This window comes from Staurois parvus, unplaced genomic scaffold (genome assembly GCF_062004578.1).
Source record: "Staurois parvus isolate SC_StPar_1 unplaced genomic scaffold, SC_StPar_1.0 ptg000014l, whole genome shotgun sequence".
NCBI lineage: Eukaryota > Metazoa > Chordata > Amphibia > Anura > Ranidae > Staurois > Staurois parvus.
In genome coordinates, this window is record NW_028317810.1 from 13,113,768 (window position 1) to 13,139,573 (window position 25,806).

Consider the following 25,806-nt stretch of genomic DNA (forward strand, 5'->3'; position numbering starts at 1 on the left):
ATCTGCATGATGCTGGACTGCCCTCTTTCCACTGCCACCACTTTCTGAACACTAGAAGCTGCTCATCCTTCTTTTGCAGTTGAAGAGGATCTCTTTGTATCCTGTAGTTCCACTTTAAAGTATCACACGAGATGCATTTTACGCTAGTCATTTTCTGTAGAAACATAAAGAGCACACAGGGCTTCAAGCTGAACTGTGGCAGTGACTCCTTTTCTCTGTTAAATTATTATTATTATTATTATGATAATGCAGAGAAAAACTGTGCTGATAGAAATACCCAGACTGCTACTGCTGATATCGCATTTACAAATGATAGCTCCCTGTCATTCTAAGGGAGTCAAAAATGTAAACTATTATATTTCACTCATTATACTACATTTCAGGTCATGTATAAATAGCAACTGGGGGCATCAAGTAAAATAATTTAGTGCTGTGTTAATGCTGTCCAGGAAGTATATTCTGGACAATTATGGTTTACAGCTGTAATACTTTGTTAACTCAAAGTGACATGGTACAGTGTCAATTCTCACTGGTGCAGGTGAGACTGTCAAGCATTCTTGGTAAAAAGGTATCCCTTATACATTATATACCCTTCAAGAGAATGTATGTGAGATTGGACATACAGTGCATCCAAAAAGTATTCATAGTGCTTAACTTTTGCCACATTTTGTTATATTGGAGCCTTATTCCAAAATGGATTAAATTAATTTTTTTCCTCAACATTCTACAAACGAAACCCCATAATGACAACATGAAAGAAGTTTGTTTTGAAATCTTTGCAATGTATTAAAAATAAAAGAAACTCCATGTACAGAAGTATTCACAGCCTTTGCCATGACACTCAAAATTGAGCTCTGGTGCATCCTGTTCCCAGTGATCATCCTGCAGATGTTTCCACAACTTGATTGGAGTCCACCTGTGGGAAATTCAGTTGATTGGACATGGTTAGGAAAGGCATAACACTGTATATAAGGTCCCAAAGTTAACAGTGCATGTCAGAGCGCAAACCAAGCCATGAAGTCCGAGGAATTGTCTGTAAACCTCTGAGACAGGATTGTATCAAGGCACAGATCTGGGGAAGGGTACAGAAAAATGTCTGCAGCATTGAAGGTCCCAATGAACACAGTACCCTCCATCATCCGTAAATGGAAGAAGTTTGGAACCACCAGGAATCTTCTTAGAGCAGGCCGCCCAGCCAAAATGAGCAATCGAGGGAGAAGGGCCTTAGCCAGGGAGGTAACCAAGCACCCGATGGTCACTCTGAAAGAGCTCAAGCATTTCTTTGTGGAGAGAGAACCTCCCAGAAGAACAACCATCTCTGCAGCACTCCACCAATCAGGCCTGTATGGTAGAGTGGCCAGATGGAAGCCACTCCTCAGTAAAAGGCAAATGGCAGCCGATATGGAGTTTGCCAAAAGGCACCTGAGGGACTCAGGTCTGATGAAACTCTCTGGTCTGATGAAACAAAGATTGAACTCTTTGGCCTGAATGCCAAGCATCATGTCTGGAGGAAGCCAGGCACTGCTCACCACCTGGCCAATACCATCCCTATATTGAAGCATGGTGGTGGCAGCAGCACGCTGTGGGTTTGTTTTTTAGCGGCAGGAACTGGGAGACTAGTCAGGATCGAAGGAATGATGAATGCAACAATGTACAGAGACATCCTTGATGAAAACCTGTTCCAGAGCACTCTGGACCTTAGACTGGGGTGACACAGCCCACATAACAAAGGAGTGGCTATGGGTCAACTTTGTGAATGTCCTGGAGTGGCCCAGCCAGAGCCCAGACTTGAACATCTCTGGATAGATCTGAAAATGGAAGTGCACTGACGCTCCCCATCCAACCTGATGGAGCTTAAGAGGTACTGCAAAAAAAGAATGGGAGAAATTGCCCAAAAATAGGTGTGCCAAGCTTGTAACATCATACTCAAAACGACTTGAGGCTGTAATTGGTGCTAAAGGTGCTTCAACAAAGTATTGAGCAAAGGCTGTGAATACTTACGTACATGTGGTTTTTTAATTTTTAATAAATTGCAAAGATTTCAAAACGAACTTCTTTCATGTTGTCATTATAGGGTATTTTTTGTAGAATGTTGAGGGAAAAAAATGTATTTAATCCATTTTGGAATAAGGCTGTAACATAACAAAATGTGGCAAAAGTTAAGTGCTGTGAATACTTTCTGGATGCACTGTAGAAGAGTATGTGAGAGTGATGTAAAATGATGCATAAATCCCTTTTATAAAAGTTAAAATGTTTTCTAGTCTAGATTAGGCAAAATGTTCTTATTGAGACTCGGGTTTTTTTTATCCCAAATGACCTCACTCCACAAGGCGACCAAATTTTTTTCAAATCAACATCAAAGGATCTTATCAGGACAAAAAAAGTCTCTTAATCTTCTCAAATACAGGCAATGGCTGCATGGGATTAGCTGCCTTTCTCAGATCTTGACCTAATACTTTAGGGAAAAGCCAAGCTATGAAAAGTGAGCATAAATTATCCAAAAAAAAAAAAAAAAGGGGGGGGGGGGGCGGCTCTGGGACAGCTGATAGAGAAACATTTGGGTGGTCAAACTGTGCCACCACAACCAACTAGCCTTGTAAGTCAACATAGACCAATCTTCCTCAGGAAAGATTCTTCCAAATCTGTTTTTATTTAAAATTTGTTGAATCTTGTAATATGCTCCTAGGCCGTGCACGTAAAGCTGTATTTTTAAGCAATAATTTGTCAGGCATGGTAATTAGTAAGATAGAGGGGATGATCATGCAGAAATCATGATCATCACAAAAAGCTAATAAGATACAGTAATTGTGATATAAAAAATAGCTCAAAGCTCAACTATTTGCCAATCTTTGCAGCCACACAACACCAACTTCAAAGCTGGTCACTCTTAAAGTATTCTTGGCTGGGCAGGATGTCCCTCTTTACGAAGGACATCCTCCCACGGTTTCTATACATCTTTCAAACCTTACCGATTCGGGCACCCCACCTTTTCTTTGTTCTGCATGCTCTGCTCTACTCAAGTATCTCTGGCCCCACTCCCCGGCTGAACTACATCTTAAACGTAAAGCTGAAGAAGGCGCAGGCTTGTCCCATCTTGAATTATACTATACAGCAGCGGTACTCAGTTTAGATTGGCCATGGTGGATCCAATCTTGAACAATGGGTTGGTATAGAACAAGATACAACTCCCCCTACCATTATTATCTCTTCCATGGCTTCACCCAGCTATCCGTCCACACTATTCAACATTCCCTTCCCCAGTAGCCTCATTCCTGCACATCTGGGATTCCGCAATCAGAAAATATAACTTCTTCTTCCATTCCAGCCCAATGATGCCGATCCCGGTGAACCCAGAGATTCCCCCTAGGATGCACTGTAAAAGCTTTTTGAAATGTTAGGTATCAAAGATCAAAGTCCTCCCCCATCTGACAAGCCATTGGGCCAATTGGAGCCATCTGGACCCTTTAAGAAAGTGCAACCTCTGCTTTTCCATGCCAGGGACAGTGACTTTGCTATTTTCAGCTTCAACATTTCTACACCAAGCTTGCAAGGTCAGGATAGCTTCACGGGGACCTGCCTTCATTGGAAGACTTATGCCTGTCTGAAACAGATAGTTACATGCAATTTCTAAGGTATACAGCATCTTTCTTTCAGGAGCTTTCCCCTTTCGCCCTATGTCCGGGACTGGGAGCAGGTACTGGGATATCCTCTCCCTGCAGAGAATCGGGACAAGGCCTTCTTCTTTGCCTTCAAACTGACCTTAGCCTCACAAACACAGAGAAATTTCAAAATCCTAGGTGGTATGGGAGCCTGACAGCACTACACAATATTATTCTATCAATTCTTGCTAGAGATGTGGAGAGCCAAGGTGCACACATCTCCATTTATGGTGGTCCTACCCTCAGATTAGACCAATTTGGAAATCTGTTTTTCAGCTATGCCACTTAATCACAGGTAGAACCTGTCTGGAAATGCAAGAAGTAGTTCTTCTGTCCATAATATTGGGGTCAATTAAGAAAACAAAGAGGGTGTTTCGCTTTTTGATTCTAGTAGGTCATGTCCTGATCCCTAGATACTGGAAAACTACCACTGTCCCTACAATTAGGGAATACAGTTGTGACCAAAATTATTCAACCCCCAATGCTGTAAAGGGGTTTAGGGACTATAGTGTACATTTGGAATTGTATTCAGAATCAAATCCTACAAGGACGTTGTAACTACCCAAATGCAACTAAAATGACATCAATTGTTTATGTAATACAGTAGTAAATGGTTCTTATGTGGTTTCTTCATTGCCACAATTATTCAACCCCTTAAAGACTACCACTCTGAAGAACAGAGGTTCATACAGGTGCTTTCCATCAGGTATTGAAAACACCTGTGGATGTCACCGAGCAGCAATCAAGCATAATAAGCACCAATTAGGCAGCTTTAAAATGACTGTGATACTCAGCTCCTTCTAGACATTTACTGGTGTGGTTACAAACATGGTGAAGGCAAGAGAATGGTCCAGGAAGACAAGAGAAGAGGTGATTTCTCTTCACAGGAAGGGCAATGGCTATAAGAAGATTGCAAAGATGTTAAACATACCAAGAGACACCTTAGGAAGCATCATTCGCAAATTCAAGGCAAAGGGCACTGTTGAAACGCTACCTGGTCGTGGCAGAAAGAAGATGCTGACTTCGACTGCTGTGCGCTACCTGAAGCGTAGAGTGGAGAGAAGTCCCCGTGTGACTGCTGAGGAACTGAGAAAAGATTTGTCAGATGTGGGTACAGAAGTTTCAGCCCAGACAATAAGACGCACACTGCGTAATGAAGGCCTCCGTGCCAGAACTCCCAGGCGTACCCCCTTGCTGTCTCCAAAGAATAAGAAGAGTCGACTGCAGTATGCCAAAAGCCATGTGGACAAACCACAAAAGTTGTGGGATAGTGTTCTGTGGACTGATGAAACAAAATTAGAACTGTTTGGGCCCATGGATCAACGCTATGTTTGGAGGAGGAAGAACAAGGCCTATGATGAAAAGAACACCTTGCCTACTGTGAAGCATGGTGGAGGGTCAATCATGCTTTGGGGCTGTTTTGCTTCTGCAGGTACAGGGAAGCTTCAGCGTGTGCAAGGTACCATGAATTCTCTTCAGTACCAGGAGATATTGGATGGAAACGTGATGCAGTCCGTCACACACCTGAGGCTTGGGAGACGTTGGACCTTTCAACAGGACAATGATCCCAAGCATACCTCCAAGTCCACTAGAGCATGGTTGCAGAGGAAAGGCTGGAACATTTTGGAGTGGCCATCGCAGTCACCAGACTTAAATCCGATTGAGAACCTCTGGTGGGACTTAAAGAAAGCAGTTGCAGTGCGCAAGCCTAAGAATGTGACTGAACTGGAGGCCTTTGCCCATGAAGAATGGGCGAAGATACCCGTAGATCGCTGCAAGACACTTGTGTCAAGCTATGCTTCACGTTTAAAAGCTGTTATAACTGTAAAAGGATGCTGTACTAAGTACTAAGATTGAATGTCACTTGGGGGTTGAATAAAACTGATAATGCTGTGAGCACAGAAAAGACATTTGTGGTTATTTCATTATAACTGTTATGTTATATTTGTCTGACCTACAAGTGCCTCTTTAATGTAAATGTAAGCAAGATGACTGAATGATCAAAAGCAATGTCAAACTGGCCAAAACACTCAATTTCAGTGGGGGTTGAATAATTTTGGTCACAACTGTAGGTGGCAGAACCCATAACAGTATTATGAAGATGAAAGAGCATCACCATTGTTTCTGGCATGCCTGAGAGTTTCCTGAAGTTCCTGCACTGTGGTACATCTGGATTGACGTTCCTAACTCAACTAAAACTCTTACTTTTTTCTGATAGCACCAAGAGCTTCCACTCAGCCTTCCAAACAGTCTGGTTGACCTCCCTGTCAGGTACCCCCTCCCCTTTTTTCTTCTACATTCCTGTTTCTTTGGTCCTCTCTTTTTTTATAAGTGGTCCCCAGCATGGTCTTTTACTTATCATCCACGTGTACGAAACAGTAAGGGCTATGCCCAGACCTTTGTCCTGCCTTAGCGGATGGATCGGCACCTGGCCTGATCAACACCTAACCAGTTTGTGCTTTACTCCATAACATAGATAGCCAGGGGGTGACCTGTGCCAGACACCTGCATGATCCTTATTGTACTCATGACCTTGTGTTTTGTGAATTATAGTTTTTCTGTAACATTGTACCTGTGGATAATGGTCATTTGCTCATTTTTTTTTAAATGCTTAAGGAGGTTGTCTGTATTGTATTACTACCAAGCCACAAAATTAATAAACTATATTCATTAAAAAAAAATGGCTCAAAGCAAATCTATACAGCTAAAGATGTAGACTGTCACTGCAAACCACTTTCTGAAAAAAAATAGTTGCCTGGGGCTGTCATTGATTTTAATTATTTCTGACTCACTGACCCAGAAAAATCAAATAACAGAACATTTAACTATCATACTTGTTTCAAGTCACAGGATCAATACAAAAGAAAGAGGATCAGCCTGACAACCAGGCAACTACCATTTTCAGAAGGAGGGAGAGGTCACTCAGTAAGAGCCGCTAAAGTGTTTCCCACAAGTTTTTCAGTCAGTAAAGAAATGCTAAGTGCAGTAACCCAATTAAATAAGCCATATGATTGAGGCATAATTATGTCAGGCTTTAGATGACCAAAAAAGAGAAAAAAAAATAAAGAATGAACTGGTGGAAACCTCTGATTAAACAAGGTAAGAAACAGACTGCCAGCATCTATATGTTTGAGAAAAGAAAGTCTCTGAAACATTAAAAGAGCCTGTGATGTGTTGCCGGCTTTGAGGTTATTTGAGGCCCAGGACATATAAGATTTCACAGAGCCTTTAGGCTTTAGGTTTCTCATGTTGCTTGATAACTATTTCTGTGCAAAACAGGCACAAGACAGAGAGGCTATTCCCTTCCTTCTTTAGTACATTTTTTTTTATCTTTTTCTGTCCTTCATGGCCTGACCCTTTGTACTACCATAAAGGAAAGGAGCCTCCCTTATTCAAAATACAAACAAGGTATACAGAACTCAATAAAAAATGGGATACATGTAAAAAGAATGGTCTCTAGAATCCACATTTGCCTTCAATATGCACTGTATGTGTATTAAAAAAAATCTCTACAGTACATACACATTTCTGCATGTTTTATCACTATAAAACTGCTGCAAGTACAGAAAAATGGGTATTGCCTGGACATACATACATACACTGTCTGTATATGCAATACTTATTTAAAGTATGTAACTAGAGGGCCGCAAATGGAGACATTCAGCACCAGAGCAGTCGGGGGGGAGAGAAGGGGGCCGGCACCAGAGCAGTCTGGGGGGGAGAGAGGGGGGCCGGCACCAGAGCAGTCTGGGGGGGGAGAGAGGGGGGCCGGCACCAGAGCAGTCTGGGGGGAGAGAGAGGGGGGCCGGCACCAGAGCAGTCTGGGGGGAGAGAGAGGGGGGCCGGCACCAGAGCAGTCTGGGGGGAGACAGAGGGGGGCCGGCACCAGAGCAGTCTGGGGGGAGACAGAGGGGGGCCGGCACCAGAGCAGTCTGGGGGGAGACAGAGGGGGGCCGGCACCAGAGCAGTCTGGGGGGAGAGAGAGGGGGACCGGCACCAGAGCAGTCTGGGGGGAGAGAGAGGGGGACCGGCACCAGAGCAGTCTGGGGATAGAGAGGGGGACCGGCACCAGAGCAGTCTGGGGGGAGAGAGAGGGGGACCGGCACCAGAGCAGTCTGGGGGGAGAGAGAGGGGGACCGGCACCAGAGCAGTCTGGGGGGAGAGAAGGGGACTGGCACCAGAGCAATCTGGGGGGAGAGAAGGGGGACCGGCACCAGAGCAGTCTGGGGGGAGAGAGGGGGGCCGGCACCAGAGCAGTCTGGAGGGAGAGAAGGGGGAGAGAAGGGGGGAGGGGTCGGCACCAGAGCAGTCGGGGGGGGGGGGGATGGTGGGGGGAAGAGGGGGCTGGCACCAGAGCAGTCTGGAAGAAAAGGGATGGCCAGCACCAGAGCAGTCTGGGGGAGAGAGGGGGCCAGAGCAGTCTAGGGGAGAGAGGGGGGCAGCACCAGAGCAGTCTGGGGGGAGAGAAGGGGGGAGAGAAGGGGGGAGGGGTCGGCACCAGAGCAGTCTGGGGGGGGTGGGGGGAAGAGGGGGCTGGCACCAGAGCAGTCTGGAAGAAAAGGGATGGCCAGCACCAGAGCAGTCTGGGGGAGAGAGGGGGGCCAGCGGCAGAGCAGTCTGGGAGGAGAGGGGGGCAGCACTAGAGCAGTCTGGGAGGAGAGGGGGGCAGCACTAGAGCAGTCTGGGAGGAGAGAGAGGGGCCAGCACCAGAGCAGTCTGGGAGGAGAGAGGGGGGCCAGAGCAGTCTAGGGGAGAGAGGGGGGCAGCACCAGAGCAGTCTGGGAGGAGAGAGATGGCCAGGGATGGTAAAACAACAGCAAAAAGGTGGGATTATCTGGGCGGGGAGGGGGGGGGATAACACTGCAAAATCCCTATCTGTCCTTGAGCCTTTTTTTAAAGCCAATGGTTTTGTTTACACCTTTAGGAGGAACAGCTTATCTCTGTTAAATATGTAAATGTGTGAAAAATACCCTATGATCCCAACAGATATCTTGTGAGCAGATAGCTCCCTATGTTCTGTACCTCTGTTGACTGTTATCAGTTAGCATAGTTCCCAGCTTTGTCTACAAATTCCTCCCAAATGCATAGAGAAAAGAGGGAGAGTTGTTCAGTAGTCCTACCCTAGGCTGGCCAGGGGTGTGTGTTGGTACATAAGAGTTTTATACATATCTGCCCAAATCAGCTGGATCATGCAATAATCCTAAAGTCTACAAGCCAGTTTAAAGACCTTTAGATCTCCATAAACGCTTTGGACTGATACATTTTGAAAGGAGGTCTATCTGTTCGTATTGATTTTGCCGAGATAGAGTCAGTTTCAGATCATCATGAAATGCACACATTGGTAAATATTCATGTCTACATACTTATTAGGAATCCAAGACAAACAACTCAGTTCCAGTTTGTGATCTATGGGACAGGAGTGTGTCTATATCAGTGTGCAACAGAAACAGAAGACTGTGTTGAGATTGGATCATGAAAAAAGGTCTGTCGGTGATCACTAGGGGCTCTTCTCATCACATGCATGGGCATGGATTCCATGATGTTTACATGGCAAATTCTTACCAATGCACTGAACAGCTATGAATTTTCCTGCATTTTAGGTCACTATCAAAGCACATGCAGTGTGCTTTCTGGCAGGAACAAACCCCAAATCTATAATCCACTTATTTGCAACAAATTTGAATACTATAATGACAGAACCACCACATGCCAATAGTGTCCCAGACTTTCATTATGAATTTTGTCAACTGTTTGCCATCCCTCTCCACCGTATGATTTTTACAGGGTGTCGCTGTGCAGGGGTTGGACAAAAAAAAAAGAAAAAAACTACATGATTTGCAGGTGTGAAAGTGATGACATGTTTTGTGTTGAAAGCAGAGGTGATGTAACAATATTTTGCTTCCACTGTGTGATGAGACACCTAGCTAACAGGTGGGAAGCCTCACTTTCCTCATTCACTGCCTGCGCTGCTAGTAATACGGAGTCATGTCAGAGCTTACTGAGAGGGCAAATTGTTGGTGCCCGCTTAGATGGTGCTTCTGTGACTTAAGTTGCCAATGTATTTGCCGTGATGCAAGGTACAGTATCAAAATGTTATGACAACATATACAGTTTCCGGGAAAATGTTGTCTGATAGGAATAAACACGGTTGACATGGTCAACTGACCAAGAGAGACAAAAGGATATTGGGCAGGACTGTGACTTGGAATAAGAAAACAGCTGTTGTAAAAGAGACCACAGAGCTCAATCTCAGTCTTCACGGGACTGAGATTGAGCTCTGCAGTCACTTTTGCAGCAGTTGTTTTCATCACTTCCGCTTTCAATGCGAATGTTACATCACTTCCGCTTTTTAAAACATGCCACCACTTTCACACCTACAAATCATGTAGTGTTTCCATTTGTTTGTCTAACCCCTGTACATGCTCAGTAGCACCAAAGCTTTTTAATAGAGATGCTGGGCACACTATTGCTGTACCAGAGAACAGATATAAGCCGTATATGGACAGTAAGTTATCTGGTTGTTCGTTTTGCTAACCAGCCCATTTACAGACTCATTACAAAATATTTTTGGTTAATATACTTGCACATATTAACAGTATAGTCCCACAAATATATACTGTACTTTTTGGCTGAATCATTCAAGGAAACCAAAAGGAATTTTTAAATAACTGCTTAGGAAAAATGTCATTTTATATGGCACATACTATGAAAATATTTGGATTGCGCATTATGTATTTTATTTATCCTTCCCACAGTGGAAACTTATGACCAGTGCAATATTCATGTTTAAGCTAGCTGCCAATGTCGCAGTAAAGAATTTGTACTCCGCCTCTCTCAACCTTTTTACCATGGAGGAACTTTTGGAATAGCTTTTAGATCTCAGCGAATCCCAGGAAAATGATTATACCCACAGCCACCACATTCACACATAGCCCTTGGGGGCCACAAAAGAGGGTGGGTAAAGGGTTTGCCTTCTATGGTTAAAATGTCTGGAGAGGTTAACTATACAATAATAAGAATTCTACTAAAGACGTATTCGCTGTGAACAAATCAACTGTTTTCCCAGAGGAGATCCTGCTATTTGCTACCCAAGTGCAGTGTGTGCGTATTTCTCAGATTCCCGCCGTCTCACACACACACCTGAGAGAATGCTTGGGAAGGCTGCGGTTACATACATAAACATTCAATTCCTTTTTGACAAGTCTGGACATTGCTTGTCTTTTCGTCTAGGCAGAAAGATCATTGAGGGCCTCCCTGCCCCCCTTTCTCTTTTTCCCACCCACCACTGCCTGCTGAACATCAAAGAGAGCCTGATACCTCTTCAGAGGCAGGTGTGCCCCCTCCAGGGTGATCAGGGAAGAGAAGAACTGACTGCTAATTACAACTGTACCTGAAAGAGCTGCAGACAATTCAAACATTTATAGCAGGTTGAACCTTCGCACACACTCATTGATATCCAAGATGTAACTAATCACATAGTCAAATCAAATTCTGTAACTAGGCTGGCCATACACTATACAATTTTCCTTTAGATTTACCAAAACCATATAATACAAGGTAAAACCTAAACAACACTTTCAATTTGTATGCAATCAGACAGGTCATTCTATATAGTTGAAGGTAAATCAAAAGGAAATGAAATAAGAAAATTGTATAATGTATGGCCAGCTTTAGTTTTGCTAGATTTCTTACTAGGTTTTCTCATAGCTGAAGTGAGATGACCAGGCTTTTAGAAGAGTGAAATAAAGATTTGCATTTGTTTCATTAAATCAATGAATGGCTATCTTTTTGGTCCAGTATGCAGAGTAAGGAGTAATTTCCTGCTATAGCATACTTGTTGGCCTAATTCTTATTTTTCTCAAACAAACGGTCAAATAAATAAAATGCAAAAACACTGCAGCAAATAATTTTTCAAGGCTGCATATTTATAACCATGTTGGATTTTCCATTTAAAAAAACATGGTAGTTTAGTAAATTATGGAAATTGTGTATCATACGTATTTATACAGGTGCAGCAGTTGTGGTATATTACTATACCCTACTTCAAACCTATCTAGTCTGCCCATTACAGGCAGTGCAAACAAGTATGAGAATAAAAACAGAATATTAAAAAGGAGAATTTCAGGTATGGCATTTTTTACATAGGTTCAGCTTAGACCAATGTAACTCTGCATATACCAAAGCTGTGGGATTCCTCTAGGAGTTGGAAATCCCTGTAGTATACAATGCCATACCATCTTTCAGATCCCGAGTGCTGGTTAGCGGACCTCCTGAATGGCACCCATGCAAAGTGGTTGACCTCGTTTGTTCAGAATGAAGCAGGGCAGCCACTTGGCATGGGACCAGGAATCTAATGCAGATCACTGGACTACTACTACTACAGGGATCTCACAGGTACAGTGTATGTATAGTTACATTGGCTCAAGCTGCCAACAACAAGATAACCATGTAGAAAATGCCATACCTGGAATTCTTCCATATGCATACTAATCAAATTAAAGGATGAGATCTAAATGATGCAGATGAGCATCAGATTTGCATATTTGCATAAGCCAAAGTATAAATTAATTTATTAGTCCTATACCAATCAATCTTTGGCACCTGAATCCCCTGGTAGAAGCCTAAACCTGAAATGTTTCTTCAGATACTTGGTCATGTTTAGTCTATGCAGAGTGAAAGTGAAGAAGTGATGCAGAGATGTTCAATCACTATTCTTCCACAGAAACCTAGGTTTCCAGTGTGTGCGGGTAGCTCAGACACCCGTAACTTCCATCTTATGACCATGGGTACTGTAAAAGATTACTATCCCTGCTAAAAATCACTCCCCTTATGGAGTACATATTTTCAGGCAAATGGTAGCTTTTTTGCGCCAATAACTGGCTTGTATATGATACTAAATACTACTTGACAGCCACCCACCATATCCAGCAGATAGGATAGAAGAGGAAGCCAAGATACATTCTGAGCTAGTCCAGGAACTGGTCTCCTAAACCCTGTCAAAGGAAAACCAGTTCATACATATGCCTCAAAGAGAACCATGGAACTGTGAACATTGCACAGATGGCCAAATCTGTTAGTAATCTGGTGGCTTGCAGCCAAGGAGAGGTGTCAGACACCTAGATTTAGCCATACATAGATGCCTTATGCCTGAACACTCTGGCTCTGCATATACAGATTTCATCTGCTACTCTATGCCATGTGCTCCCTTATGTATATAACCTATACGTTGATTGATAGATTTATTTAGGGCAGTATAGTGGCTAAATGGTTAGAACTTCCGTCTGGCAGTACTAGGGTCGTTGGTTCGAATCCCAACCATGGCACCACCTGCCTGGAGTTTGCATGTTCTCCCTGTGCCTGCGAGGGTTTCCTTCGGGTAAACCAGTTTCCTCCGACACTCCAAAGACATGCTGGTAGGTTAATTGGATCCTGTCTAAATTGGCCCTAGCATGTGTATGTATGAATGTAAGTTAGGGACCTTAGATTGTACGCCCCTTGAGGGTTAGGGACTGCTGGGAATGTGCAATATAATGTAAAGAGCTGTGTAAATGGACGGCGCTATATAAATACCTATAATAAATAAATCTCTTATCTTGAAGCCTTTATCATCTACATCCATATTACTGATTAGATAGAACAGGGTTTATGTATTGGCAAAAAGCATATTTACCAGATGTCCCAGAGCCATTACAAGAACACAAAGATTTCCCAGCATGTACTATGTACTGTATGTTATTGGCCTTAAAGCAGCATTAAACCCAAACCCCAAAATGTATTTATATTGCAGCTTACCAATCTTCAATGTGGTGACTGCATTAATTTTCCTTTTTAAGGCTCCCCCCTCCCAATTTTCACTTGGTGATCTGGCCAGTAACACAGCTCTTGTATTAGAGTTCTCCCACTCTGAATGAAGGAGCACTGGAGACACCATTGGACAGCAGAACTGTCAATCTGGCGGGAGAGGAGTGTTAGATGTACTAGCAGATTTAGATACACAAACTTAAGCCAGACTCCAGCTAATACTTTATAAGCGGTTACGACAAATAGTTTTTTTTGTTCCTTTTGGGGATAAAGGTTTTACATAAATAAAACATATCATTGTAAGCACATCTGCCAGTATTGAATGGTTTGTCTCATCCCTGTAACTAAATACAATCTGCAAGAGAATGTACCCTTTTGAAAAAAACCAGACTGACTGGCCAGATTACCAGATTATTATTATACAGGATTTATATAGCGCCAACAGTTTGCTCAGCGCTTTACAATATAACGGGAGACAATACAGCAACAATACAGTTCAATACAAAAGGGATAGGAGGGCCCTGCTCCTTGGAGCTTACAATCTAAGAGATGAAAAAGAAAGTCTAAGAATTGGCAAGCTGCAATAAATGTTTGCTTTTGGGTTTAATACTTCTTTGACACACCATTATACACATACAGAGTGTTATTTTACAACTAAACCACCTTTAGAAATATTGTTGCTGTGTCGGAAATTAAATATCACAACTCTACTAATGACAAAATATTTTTATGATGTGTCTAGTAAAAGGTAGGTCTTTGCCATCTTCTTGTAAGTGAACAAGTTTAAGCCTGCAATGAAAAACGACTGTTGGATCTGGAAGTTTGAATTCGGAAAACTGAGAGTTGAAACATAGTTTCAAGAGAACATTTTTGGCTACCAAGCCGCAAAGATTTAAAAAGAAATTAATGTCAAATGAAAACTTGTGAAGGATTCTCTAATTTACTATGCCATATAAATATAAAATACTCTCTGTTAAATGAAGTTTCACCTCATAATGCCAAAATAACAAAAGTAAACAAAATAGTTGTCTGTCAAGCCAATGACATTCAGCAGAGTGCCAGAACTGGCAACGAAATTTGTCGTTAACTGGAACATTTTCAAAGGTGAACCTTGTGATGTTTCTACTGGAACCTCATGGCACCTGTGCTATTTCTGGCTGGTTCCACACCCAGAGGAAAGTGACAGCACTGCCCGCTCTGACCCATAATGGCAGCTTCACTTTCATGGACAGCCAGTTGCTACATCCGAACATGAAACACACAGCGGATATAGCTCATCCTTATGGCACTAACTGGCGGACTTACACAGACACTACCCTGTTGGCTCTTGCTTTAGGAATAGAACAACTCTTCTATATCAGCAAGAAGATAAACCACTTCACAAGACACAGCTGTACTGCGTTATTACTGTAAAGTCTGACTGGAGTTTTATTACAACTAAATAAAACATAAGTCGATATAATAAAATGGGGGAGAGGTAGAACAGCTGTCAAGTTTTTTTTATTGATGTCTGTGTTCTGCAGGTTTTACACTTCTAGTCCTGATGACGCAATAGGACACAAGGGATAAAATCTAAAGTTATGTACACATGGATCAAAAAAAAAAAAAAAAAAAATCACCCGGTTCAGCAGGGACCGGCTGAATTCCAATCTGTGTGTAGCCCTCCCAGTTCAACAGAAGCCAGTCATTACATCAGTTTCTGTTAGATGATCCTGCTGGAAAACCTGCATTTGATGGGCTGCTGCAGCATTGATCCGTGTATACTGACAGCTGTCAAAATACAATAGCACAATGGGTGAGATCCCTGCATCTACATCACTTGTGCAAATGGAGGAATCTGAGGAAGAGTTTAAGCCTCACTAAAACCTAGTGCACATGATCAGAAAATCGTATGAAAAATACAGCTTTCAAAGCAATCATATGATAATCTGATCGTTCGTACTCCGCTTTCAGCTGGGACAAGCTCAAAAATTTTTCTTGTAGGATACCAGATCGTACAGTTTTCGTTTAAGCAATACAGTTTTCGTCCAAGATACAATGCAATACAATACGGTACATAACTTGCGAATTTTTATTCTGTCATACAAGAGTTTTCGGAACTTTAGTAACCAATTCATTTTCGATATGGAGACTAGCATGCAAAAAAAAATAATAATTTGTTCGATATTCTCATTGTGTGTACAAGGCTTTAAGATGGATAAACATTGCGGGGTGTTTGTTTTCATTCAACCAGCAGGCTGATAAAAAAAAAACAATGTAATCAAAGTGCTTTTGTTTTCCTGCTGGAGAGATTCCCCTCAACTCCTGTCTCAGTGACATAACAGGAAAGAGAAAGAAGTCTCATCTCCTGAATTGTCACCTCCTCCCATGCTTGCCTCCAGGACCTCTCCTGAGCCTCTCCCATTTTCCGAAACTCCCTACCCCAATCGGTCTGACTGTCTCCTAGTCTGCCCACTTTTAGATGATCCCTGAAAACCCATCCCATCAGAGAGGCCTGACCTGCCACCACCTAACAACTGTACTTTTATTTTCTCCATCAGCTCATCCACGATCGTTATTACCTTTTGTATCTCTTGACAATCCCTCTTAGATTGTAATCTCCAATGAGCAGGGCCCTCTGATTCCTACTGTATTAAATTGTATTGCAATTGCACCGTCTGCCCTTATGTTGTAAAGTGCTGTGTAAACTGTTGGCGCTATATAAATCCTGTATATTAATAATAAAATCTCTCCAACAGACTTGATAAAATCTAACCTCCTACCTCTATTCAAAACTACAGATCTATTTAAAGATAACCAGCAACCTCCAACATAGAGGCATGAGCATTAGTGAAAGGAAGAGGCTCCCACCACCTGTCTATATTACGAATCCACTTTATATATCTATTGTACAGAAAACTAGGATGCTGTGTCACACAAGGAGTGAAATGTTAGGAATTATTAATTGTAATATCTCCCTACTACGTGTACTAGTGTCCTCAGTGGTGAAGTACATTTCCTCTTAGCATACAGGTATAGAGTACTTTGTTTTGAAGAGGTGGGCTCTGTTAGCCAAACTCCCATCGGGACCTCCAGTTGCTTTGATTCAGCCATCCAGTGACTGAAATCTGGTTGTGCTACCTGTTGCAACTTCTATATCATTATTTGTAAGTGAGCCCATGTGCAGTATCTATGTAGTACAACTGTACAGCTGACGTTTACAAACAAATTGTGAAATCGGTATTACATCTTCAAGCATTGTAGGCTGTGAAATGTGTCAAGTGTTGTGTCCTTCCCACCAACAAATTGAGTATATTCTTCTATTAGTTGTTTCTGTCAAGAAAAAGGCAATTAAGGCATATGGTGGTTTATGGGAATACTCATGTGTAAGTCTAAATATCAGTTGTATATATTGGTGCTGAATTGGAAAGCATATTGGAGCATACAGTATGTTATGACATAACAGTTTGATAATTGGACATATTTGGCTGAATTTAACATTTTTTATAAAATACATGTTGACATTAGTATAAAAAGAACAACCTTGTTTAGGTATAATATTAAAAGCAAATCTGTCGCTAAATAAAAAAACCTAACTCTCCCACCCTTGTCGTGAATTAGGCCCCTTCTAATGCCTAAAATGTTCCTCACTACTAGTGACCATGGTTTCACCAACGTTACCAGCAAACACTAACAATAACCAGTAAAGCTGGCTTTTTTATTTTTTTTATTTTGAAGCAGATTTGACTAAAATTTGAGATTTTTTGAGTGTCTTATGCAACTTTTTGTTTCTGAGGATTTCTGATGACAAACTAGCATACACACCAAACTCAATTCCATCCAGAAGTGAACCCTCATCCTATAACAACCAAGAGATACACATTCAGCTCTTGGGAGCTGCTTTGTAAATCGTAATTATCACTGCACAAGTACCACTAGGACTCATTAAACACTACCGAACTCAAAAATTGTACCTGGAATTGTACTGATTGCCGTATTGGTATTCTTTTTCATGTGTGAATTTGTTTTCCTACATTAAATTCAAACTAACTTTAAATTGTGCCCCATCACCATCCCGCGTCCTGCCTACCTAAAGTGTGCATGCTGCAGCACTTATCCATGTGCTTCTGCGGTGCTCTGCCCATGACGGCATACTTCGAGTCATTGAGTTGTGCTGTGTGCAAATGTGTGCCACTTAAAGCTCATCTGAAAGGGCAGCACATATGTTTGTACAATTTTTACATATCATAAAAATAGAAATCATGCTAGGGGTTAAACCATCTACCCCAAACGTATGTGTCTGAACACACAGACAATATACAAGCACTGAACAAGGAACCAGTCCAATAGCTTTTTCTTGGCAAAATTCCTGTAAAAACCCACAGGAAAAGGCCTGAAAATCAGAGTTAATTGATTAAAGGAGTGCGGACGCCAAAAATAAATATGCTGCTCGCTGCCAAAAAAACTAACACCAATGTAATTACACACATAGAAACCAGAGTACGTGTATGTTTTTTGTTTTTTTTTTTTGTTACAAAAGGGTAATGTGTGTAGATACTTATGATTAACCCTTGTACACATACGATCCTTGGGAAAAAAAAAAAGTGCACAAATTAAGTAAAATGTTACCCATGGGCTGGGCAAAATCTTTGGAAACTGTTAAAAAAAAAAAAAGAAAAAAAAAAGTATAATGTATTTCATACGTTTATTTTTGGTTTGACGCTTCTAAATATGTTTTATGCTATAATAATGCATTAAAAAAGGACCTTACATTTTAATCAACATAGAAGAAACACTACTTATACATACGCTGCTTTTCAGAGTTCCCTTAACATAAATGGAATTGTTAGAGCCATTGTCTGTATAGCTTTGTATGCCATTTTTTTTTCAATTTCATCTTTGAATCCCCTCACTATTGGACTAGTGATTCTATCACTGGCTGAAACTCAACAGGATGGCTAAGTAGGATTGCTCTCCTGTTTCTATGACATCACCCCCTTACTAGAGGAAAAGCTACAGAATCTGACTCCCCAGCAAGGGTGCAGTCCTGGAGCACCAACTTGCTGTTCTAGCCAGTGAGGGTGCCACCATGAAGAAGCAGTTGACTCAGCCGTTTCTTTGCCAGAGACAGATCACTAGAATGATATTGACCTTAGGCTGTAGAAATAAGAGATTTCTGACATTAACCTGTAAATGACGAATATACCTGAAATAACATGGGCTGTCTGGGATCTTCCATTACAATGATGGAAATGGTTTGAAACAATGGGTTGGGACAGACTCTTTGCCCCAAACATTCATAAGTTTTTTTTAATACTTTCTTTAAAAAAATCATTTGAGATATTGTTAGAATGCAATCATCTCAATGTCCATTTAATTGCAAGCACAGACAGATCCTCCACTGAAAATGACAGAAATATCACAGGTTTTCTGATGCTTATTAGAAAGGATAGTCTTTGGGACCTGCCACAGCCTTCTCAGCAACTTAACTGATCTAGGAGAGATGTGGCAAACATGTTGGAAAATACAAAAGATAAAACAATATACTCCCAAAATTAGGTTGTGCATGAACATGAAGATAACAAAGATCATGGCCACTGATACAATCAACACTTTCATATTTGATGGAAAAGAAGATGTAGCAGAAGCCTCCAGCTTGCTTAGACCAAAACACCACATTAATCAGCCAGGAAAATGGCAAAAAGATGCCCTTCAAAATGGTTATGAAGGACTAGATACAATCTTCCAGTACTTGGTTATATCTCTACTCACCGCAGATACTGTAAGAACAAAACTGAATACTGGAGGAGATCCACCCTAAGATTTTCTAAAAGATCAAGTTAGAAAAACTTCAACTTTTATACTACGGGCTTGTTGTTTAAAGAGAGACATCATGCGTTGGCAAAGATTCAGGTCAATGCAAAATGGAAAGACCAGTGATGCGATAAATTAATAAGATAACGACAGTTACATATTCTTTGCATACCATTCTGTTAGCTGCCTGACTGACAGCCATAGGGTAGCACATGATTTCTAAAGGTTGCAACAAGTCCACATTGACAGAACAACACTTAACAATGGGCAATTGTCCTTTATTACTTCAGTGTTAAAGCCTACAGAGGTTCCCATCTGTTAGATTACGTGTAAATATTAGACCACATAGAATCATCCTAATAGATACAGATTGTGGCTTGGCTGCTGGGTGGCCCCTCTTTCATTTACCATTATCTGAATGATCCAGTAAATAGCTGTCGAAGCAAAAACCCAGACTATACAGCCAGGAATTCATATTTAACAAGATCATACACATGATCACTCAACTACATTTGTGGAACAAATGGACATTCTATGAGTCTTATCTCAGAAGTCTGTGAAAAACGAAAAAAAACATGCTTTTTTGGGACAATTTTCAGAAGTACATTAAAGGACATGCCACGTAAACCACTTTCAGAAGAAGAGGGAATATGGCGTACTAATATGGTTCAGTTATACATGTTTCTCCAGTCAAATATTTCTATTGGTGTTGGACCAATAGGATTCTATGAGAATCCAATACAAACAAAGTTATGGCAGACCATGATCCTCATTAGCACTGGTCAGGACTGTAAAATGCATACTCACCTCACTCTCGCCACATAAAGCCCTCTTTAATATGAAGGTTGCCAATGTTGACCTCCTGACCATGCTAGTTTCCAGACCCTTAGCTTTAACAGGTTCCGAGTCACAGACCCAAAACAAGTATGTGGATGGAAAAAGATGAAGGAAAGTCAAGGGTCCTTCTAGGCATACTTGTTCTGGGTCACCGATTCAGAATACTGAAGTAAGTATGACAGAGAGGCAGCTAGCATCTTAAGAAGCAAAGCTCAGGAATAGCAGCATCCACATTTCTCTCACAGCAGGTTTCTTCTAACAAAGGCATCATGCTGTGCAACTGGTATAGGAAACTTATGCTGGCATTCCTTACAACATCAAAACAACTTGCAGACCCTTGAGAAATGTCGGATAAATTCAAAGTATGTAAAGCAAATGCTTTTTTCCAGCTTTAGATGGATTGGGCGAGGATGAGAACCCCTGTTCAATTTTATTGCCATATACACGGATGAGCCCTAATATTAAGACCACCCACCAAATATTAAGCAGACCCCCCCTTTTGCTCCCAAAACAGCCCTGACCTGTCCAGCCATACACTCCGGTAGACCTCTGAAAGTATTTTGTAGCTTCTAACACCAAGCAGTCAATAGCAGATCCTTTAAATCCTGTAAGCTGTGAGGTGCATTGGACTTCTTTTCCCATCAAATCCCACAATAGCGCGACTAAATCGAGATCTGGAGAATTTGTAGGCAAAGTCAACACCTCGAAGACACTTTCTTCCATTGCTCCATGGTCCAGTTCTGATGCTTACATGCCCACTATAGATGCTTTTGGCTGTGGAGATGGGTCAGCATAGGCACCCTGACTGGTCTATGGCTACGTAGCCCTGTACAAAACAAACAGCAATGCACTATGTTTTCGGACACCTTTCTATCAGAACCAGCAATAGAGAAGTGTGGGATGATAAGAAAAAAAAAAAAACACAAACATACATACTTACCTACCTTCTGCCTCCCATTCACTAGCTCTCTGCACTTCCCCTTCAGCGCTCGCTGGAGTGCCAGGCAGGAGAAAGGGCAGGACCGGCTGGCTCAGGTTCACAATGGCAAGCTGAGAGGATGAGCCAGCTGCCTCTAAGGCATCTGGTTGGATCCTAACATGATTGTATCTCTCCAGATTCTGGTGCAGGTCTATGACATCAGCTGACAGTGGACTTTAGCACACTGTCAGTTGATTCAGGGTCACAGGAGAACACAGTTAAGTGCACTCCCATGACCCACACGAGAAGTATGGCCAAAAGAACTCTAGCCATACTTTTAACATTTTCGGCAATTTGAGCTACAATAGCTCTTCTATTGGATCAGACTACACAGGCCAGCTTTCCCTCCCCATGTGCATTATTGAGCCTTGGCTGCCCATGACCTTGTCACTAGTTCACCGGTTTTCCCTCCTTGGACCACTTTTGCTAAGTTCTGACCACTGCAGACCAGAACCATTCCACTAAAGCTACAGTTCTAGAACTCGTCTGACCCAGTCGTCTAGACATTAGCCTTTGTCAAAATCACCCAAATGCTTATGCTTGCCAATTTTTTCTGCTTTCAACACATCAACTTCAGGGACAACAAGTTCACTTACGGTTTAATATATCCCACCCATTTTCAGGTGCCACTGTCATGTAGTAATCAATGTTATTCCCTTTATCTGTCAGTGATCACAATGTTATGGCTGATTGGTGTATGTCCATGCTAAGGAGATTCATCCCCTCTATTTTTCCCGATGACCGGTTTCATATTCTACATAATCTGATGGGAAATCCAAAATGTTTGAGTTGTCAAAGAAACAGAAGGCTAAGGGGAATGTTTCAAGAGGTAAATCGGCTCTGGGGACAACTGTCTAAAACGGATTTTCCCTTCACTTTTTGCTTCCTGCTGTGACTCTGAGACAAGATGGAAAGAGAAAAATATCTGACAGAGCGAAAAAAAAAAAAAATTAAAAAATCTCAGATGATATAACCGCCCTCCCTACTCTAATCTGACAAACATTTTAACCACTTCTCCCTTTGTAACAAAAAAATGTTAAAGAATTACAGGTTGGCTTTGACTCTTTTTTTCCCCCCCAGCCTTGGCATTCCTTTAACAGGGTCTTTACAACAGGCAGGAAGAAAGACCAGCCAATAAAGCGACCACTGCAACTGACTAACAGTGATCACATAATTGATATCTGGCTCTATCGGCTTAGTAGAAACCTAGGACTGACTTTGACAGCTCAGTCACTGTGCAGCAAGCACAGAAAGCTCTGCCACCCATGGCAGCTCAGTCACTGTGCAGCAAGCACAAAAAGCTCGGCCGCCCATGGATGCATCCATGGGTGGTGTATGGGCGTTAAAGCCCATCTTCTTTGCCACAACACATATACATTAAATAACAATTCTAGCAGGCTCTAGGAACTTAAACTGAGTGCCTAAATGGACCTGAATGCAAAATGTCAGCAGTAGCATATGAAAAGTCATGAAACCGCTTACCTTTCCCAGGACAGTTAGACAAGGTTTTGGATCCATTTCAGGTTGTTCCAGCTTCACCACCCCAACCCAGCCATACTCGTACAAATCTTCCTCATCATTGTTGTTGCAAAGTCCCAGTGGGTGCATCTGTAATAGTTATTAGACAGCCAAGCATTAAAAAAAAACAAACTATATTTAACAGCACAATACCATAAGATTCTGAGGACAATTTAGAAATTTGCAGACAAAGTAAGGCAGTGCACTACATGCTAGCACAAGTCCTATAGGTCTGATCATAAGATGAAAAGGATGAAAACTGACCACACTAGCAAAGAAAAACTATAGAAAGTCAAGGTAAATGGCGGGATCAACAGGTATTTACAGTGTCCTAAACCTATTCTCTTAAGTGACGTAAACATTAGAATTATGAGGCCAAAAGAATGTAGCCCCAAAAATTCATAATTAGGGTTCACATACACTAAACCCAATACCAAGTCTAAATCTTTAAGAAATTGGTGCAGCTGAAATTTCAGAATTGAAAGCATAAGAATACATACACAAACATTGTTGAAAACCCTTGGCTAAATGAGAGGCAGCCCAATTTGCTGTATTTCAAGATTCTGTTAGAAATTTGCTTGAGAAGTTTGTGCATGACTTGATTTTTGCAACAAACCAAGCAAAAGTAGACTGGTAAAAAATAAATAAAATATAATATATATAATTTTTTTCCAGTGGAATTGAAGGTTTTTTTTTTTTTTTAATATAATTTCTCATCAGCACAGGTTTTATACAGAATTCACCATTTCTTTCACAAAAAAACAAACACAACTCAGCATAGGCAAAGTCACTTTATAGTAGCTGACTGGCTATTTTTTATATTAGGAGGTAGAGCTTTTATTAAAAAAATGATACCATTTCTGGATACTGTGTAAGGAATAGAGTATTGCATCACTTGTGGCATCATATCTTTTTAGCCAATCAAAGAGCTCAAAAGCACCTTTCCTGAACACAGAAGTCATGGTTTTTTCTTCTTTTTTAAACACCCCTGCCTCTACATTCATATGTGTACATTAGCGCATAGGCTAACAAGCGGGGGCATTTACAGGCAGAAAAGTAAAGCTCAAACACCTGTAAGCGTGCAGTGTTTATGAGCTCAAGTGTGCATGAGGCCTAAGAAGTCATCAGCACGGTTCTCAGCATCCTCTTCTCCCAGTCTAAAGCTAGTCATACATGTATAGATCTCTAGAAATCTATGGCTGCCCATAGATGAGTCCTCCAAGTGACAGATTCACAATATCACAATTGACAGAAGTGTACCCACACAAGCAAGATTTAAATATTACAGAGACCTACTCCGCTTTATTAGAAGGGAGATGTTCAAAGAAAAGATCAACTCCCCATGCGGTGTGGATTCAGATTTCTTACTATGAGCTCCAGATAAAGGAAGGACTTGCTTCTTCAGTAATATTTGGGGGGATGTGTAAGATTGGAAAAAGGGGAGAGGACGGCCTGTCTTAAGGGGGCCTAAAGGTTTCTTTGAAATGTGTGAGCCTTTAATCCGATTAACTTATTAAAGACAAAACAAAGAAGGGGGGGGGGGGAAAGGGGGTTTTGTGTATGCGGAGGGAGGCGGAGGGGTGCACAGGGTGAGGAGTAGAAACGGAGGCAAATTATTGTCCTCAAATCTTTCTCATGGGTCACAAATTCTTATGACAAGTTCCACTTTCATTACAAATCTCCTTTATGCTCCATTGATCAGCCCAGGCAGCTCTGATATTGATCCAAACATTTTCACATCAGTACCCCAATAAGAGCGGCACACAAACTTCAAAATTGCAACTGTGATTAGATTACATTGCTGTACACATATTTTTTTTCTTTTTTTTCTTTATGTATCTATGGTTATGGCAAATGCAATTCAACTGAAAATGGTTTGCCTTGGCATTACATTACAAATGCCTTGTCTGTGCTTTGGCTCAAATGAGGCACTTTAAATAGGCAGTGTAAAGTGCAATAACCAATAGCAACTCTGCTCTCAGTATCAAGGGTCTGGTCACCGACTGCCTTTGCTTACTGCACATAATTCTTCCACTAATTAAATGGATTGTAAACCCTAACATATATCCAGTGGAGTGACAGAGAGATGAAACAAATCCTCCTACACACGTTGGACCTGTTTATCTGCTGCCTTCACTTCTCAGCCTTATATACTATAATGACAATGCACTAAATACCCTTCAATTCTAGTTATAGAAAAAAAAAAAAAACCCACTACAGGCATTATGTCTACTGGTAGCAAACTAGAACCTTAAAGCACTGGCGAATTAGGTCCCCTGCAGTCCACACAGTTACTATAGAGCCTGAGCTTTGGGCAAACCCATTTGGGGCCCCAGTTATGAGAGGAAGTAGGCAGAAGGTCAGATCTATCATCCTTACCTACATACAAAATGTGCAGCGCTGGTAAATAAATTAAACAGGGTAAATGGAGTATGAGTATTGTCCCCACTAATAAAGACATAAATCAGTGACAGTCTATAGAGTGACAATATCGTGGTATATAACTTCAATCCAGTGGTGGTGCTCCCAGTGGTAAGGTAAGAATTACGCACTCACCAGAAGCGTAATTCAATTACGCGGTATGTAAATCAACATGGACCTCTGGCCATCTGGATCTGTCCACATCCTCTGAGGGCTCATATCCTTACCATCTAGAGGGAGAATCACCCTGAGTTCCAGTCCGGACCTATATCTGTGAAGGAGACCCGTGTTGATTTACATACTGCTTAATTGAATTACTGTCACTGATTTATGTCTTTATTAGTGGGGACAATACTCATACTCCGTTTACCCTGTTTTATTTATCAGCGCTGCACATTTTTTATATGTTTATGACAAGGTTTTATTTGGTTTCCTTGAGTGTCCAGCTGCTTACCTTAAGAGCGCTCACTTTTATTGCCATTTTATTCTATCATCCTTACCTGCCCAATCTGCCTTTAAACAATTAAACTGGGCCTCTCAGCCCATTCCAGACCTCCATCAGCACGGGTCCCACTGTGATTGCTCACTGACTAGCCACTGTTACTTGTAAACACAGAAACTGACAGATGAAGACCTTCATTACTTGCTTCTTCTGCGGCTCTGACTGATTAGATCATTTAACGCAAAGCACGGCAGAGCATATGGGTAGAAGATTTTATTTGCTGGTTTCTATGTTTACAAGTGACAGCGGCATGTCGATGAGCGGTCACAGTGAGTCCCCTGCTGATTAGGCCAGGG

The 25,806-nt window shown here is 41.6% G+C and overlaps 1 protein-coding gene across 1 annotated transcript in view; it reads right to left on the reverse strand.

The window, feature by feature from the left end:
• Positions 1-25,806, reverse strand: part of ZNRF3 (zinc and ring finger 3) — a 219,557-nt gene that overhangs the window by 64,529 nt on the left and 129,222 nt on the right. Inside the window, 1 exon segment of the mRNA XM_089677379.1 lies at positions 22,552-22,677. Coding sequence (XP_089533505.1) covers positions 22,552-22,677 — 126 coding nt within the window.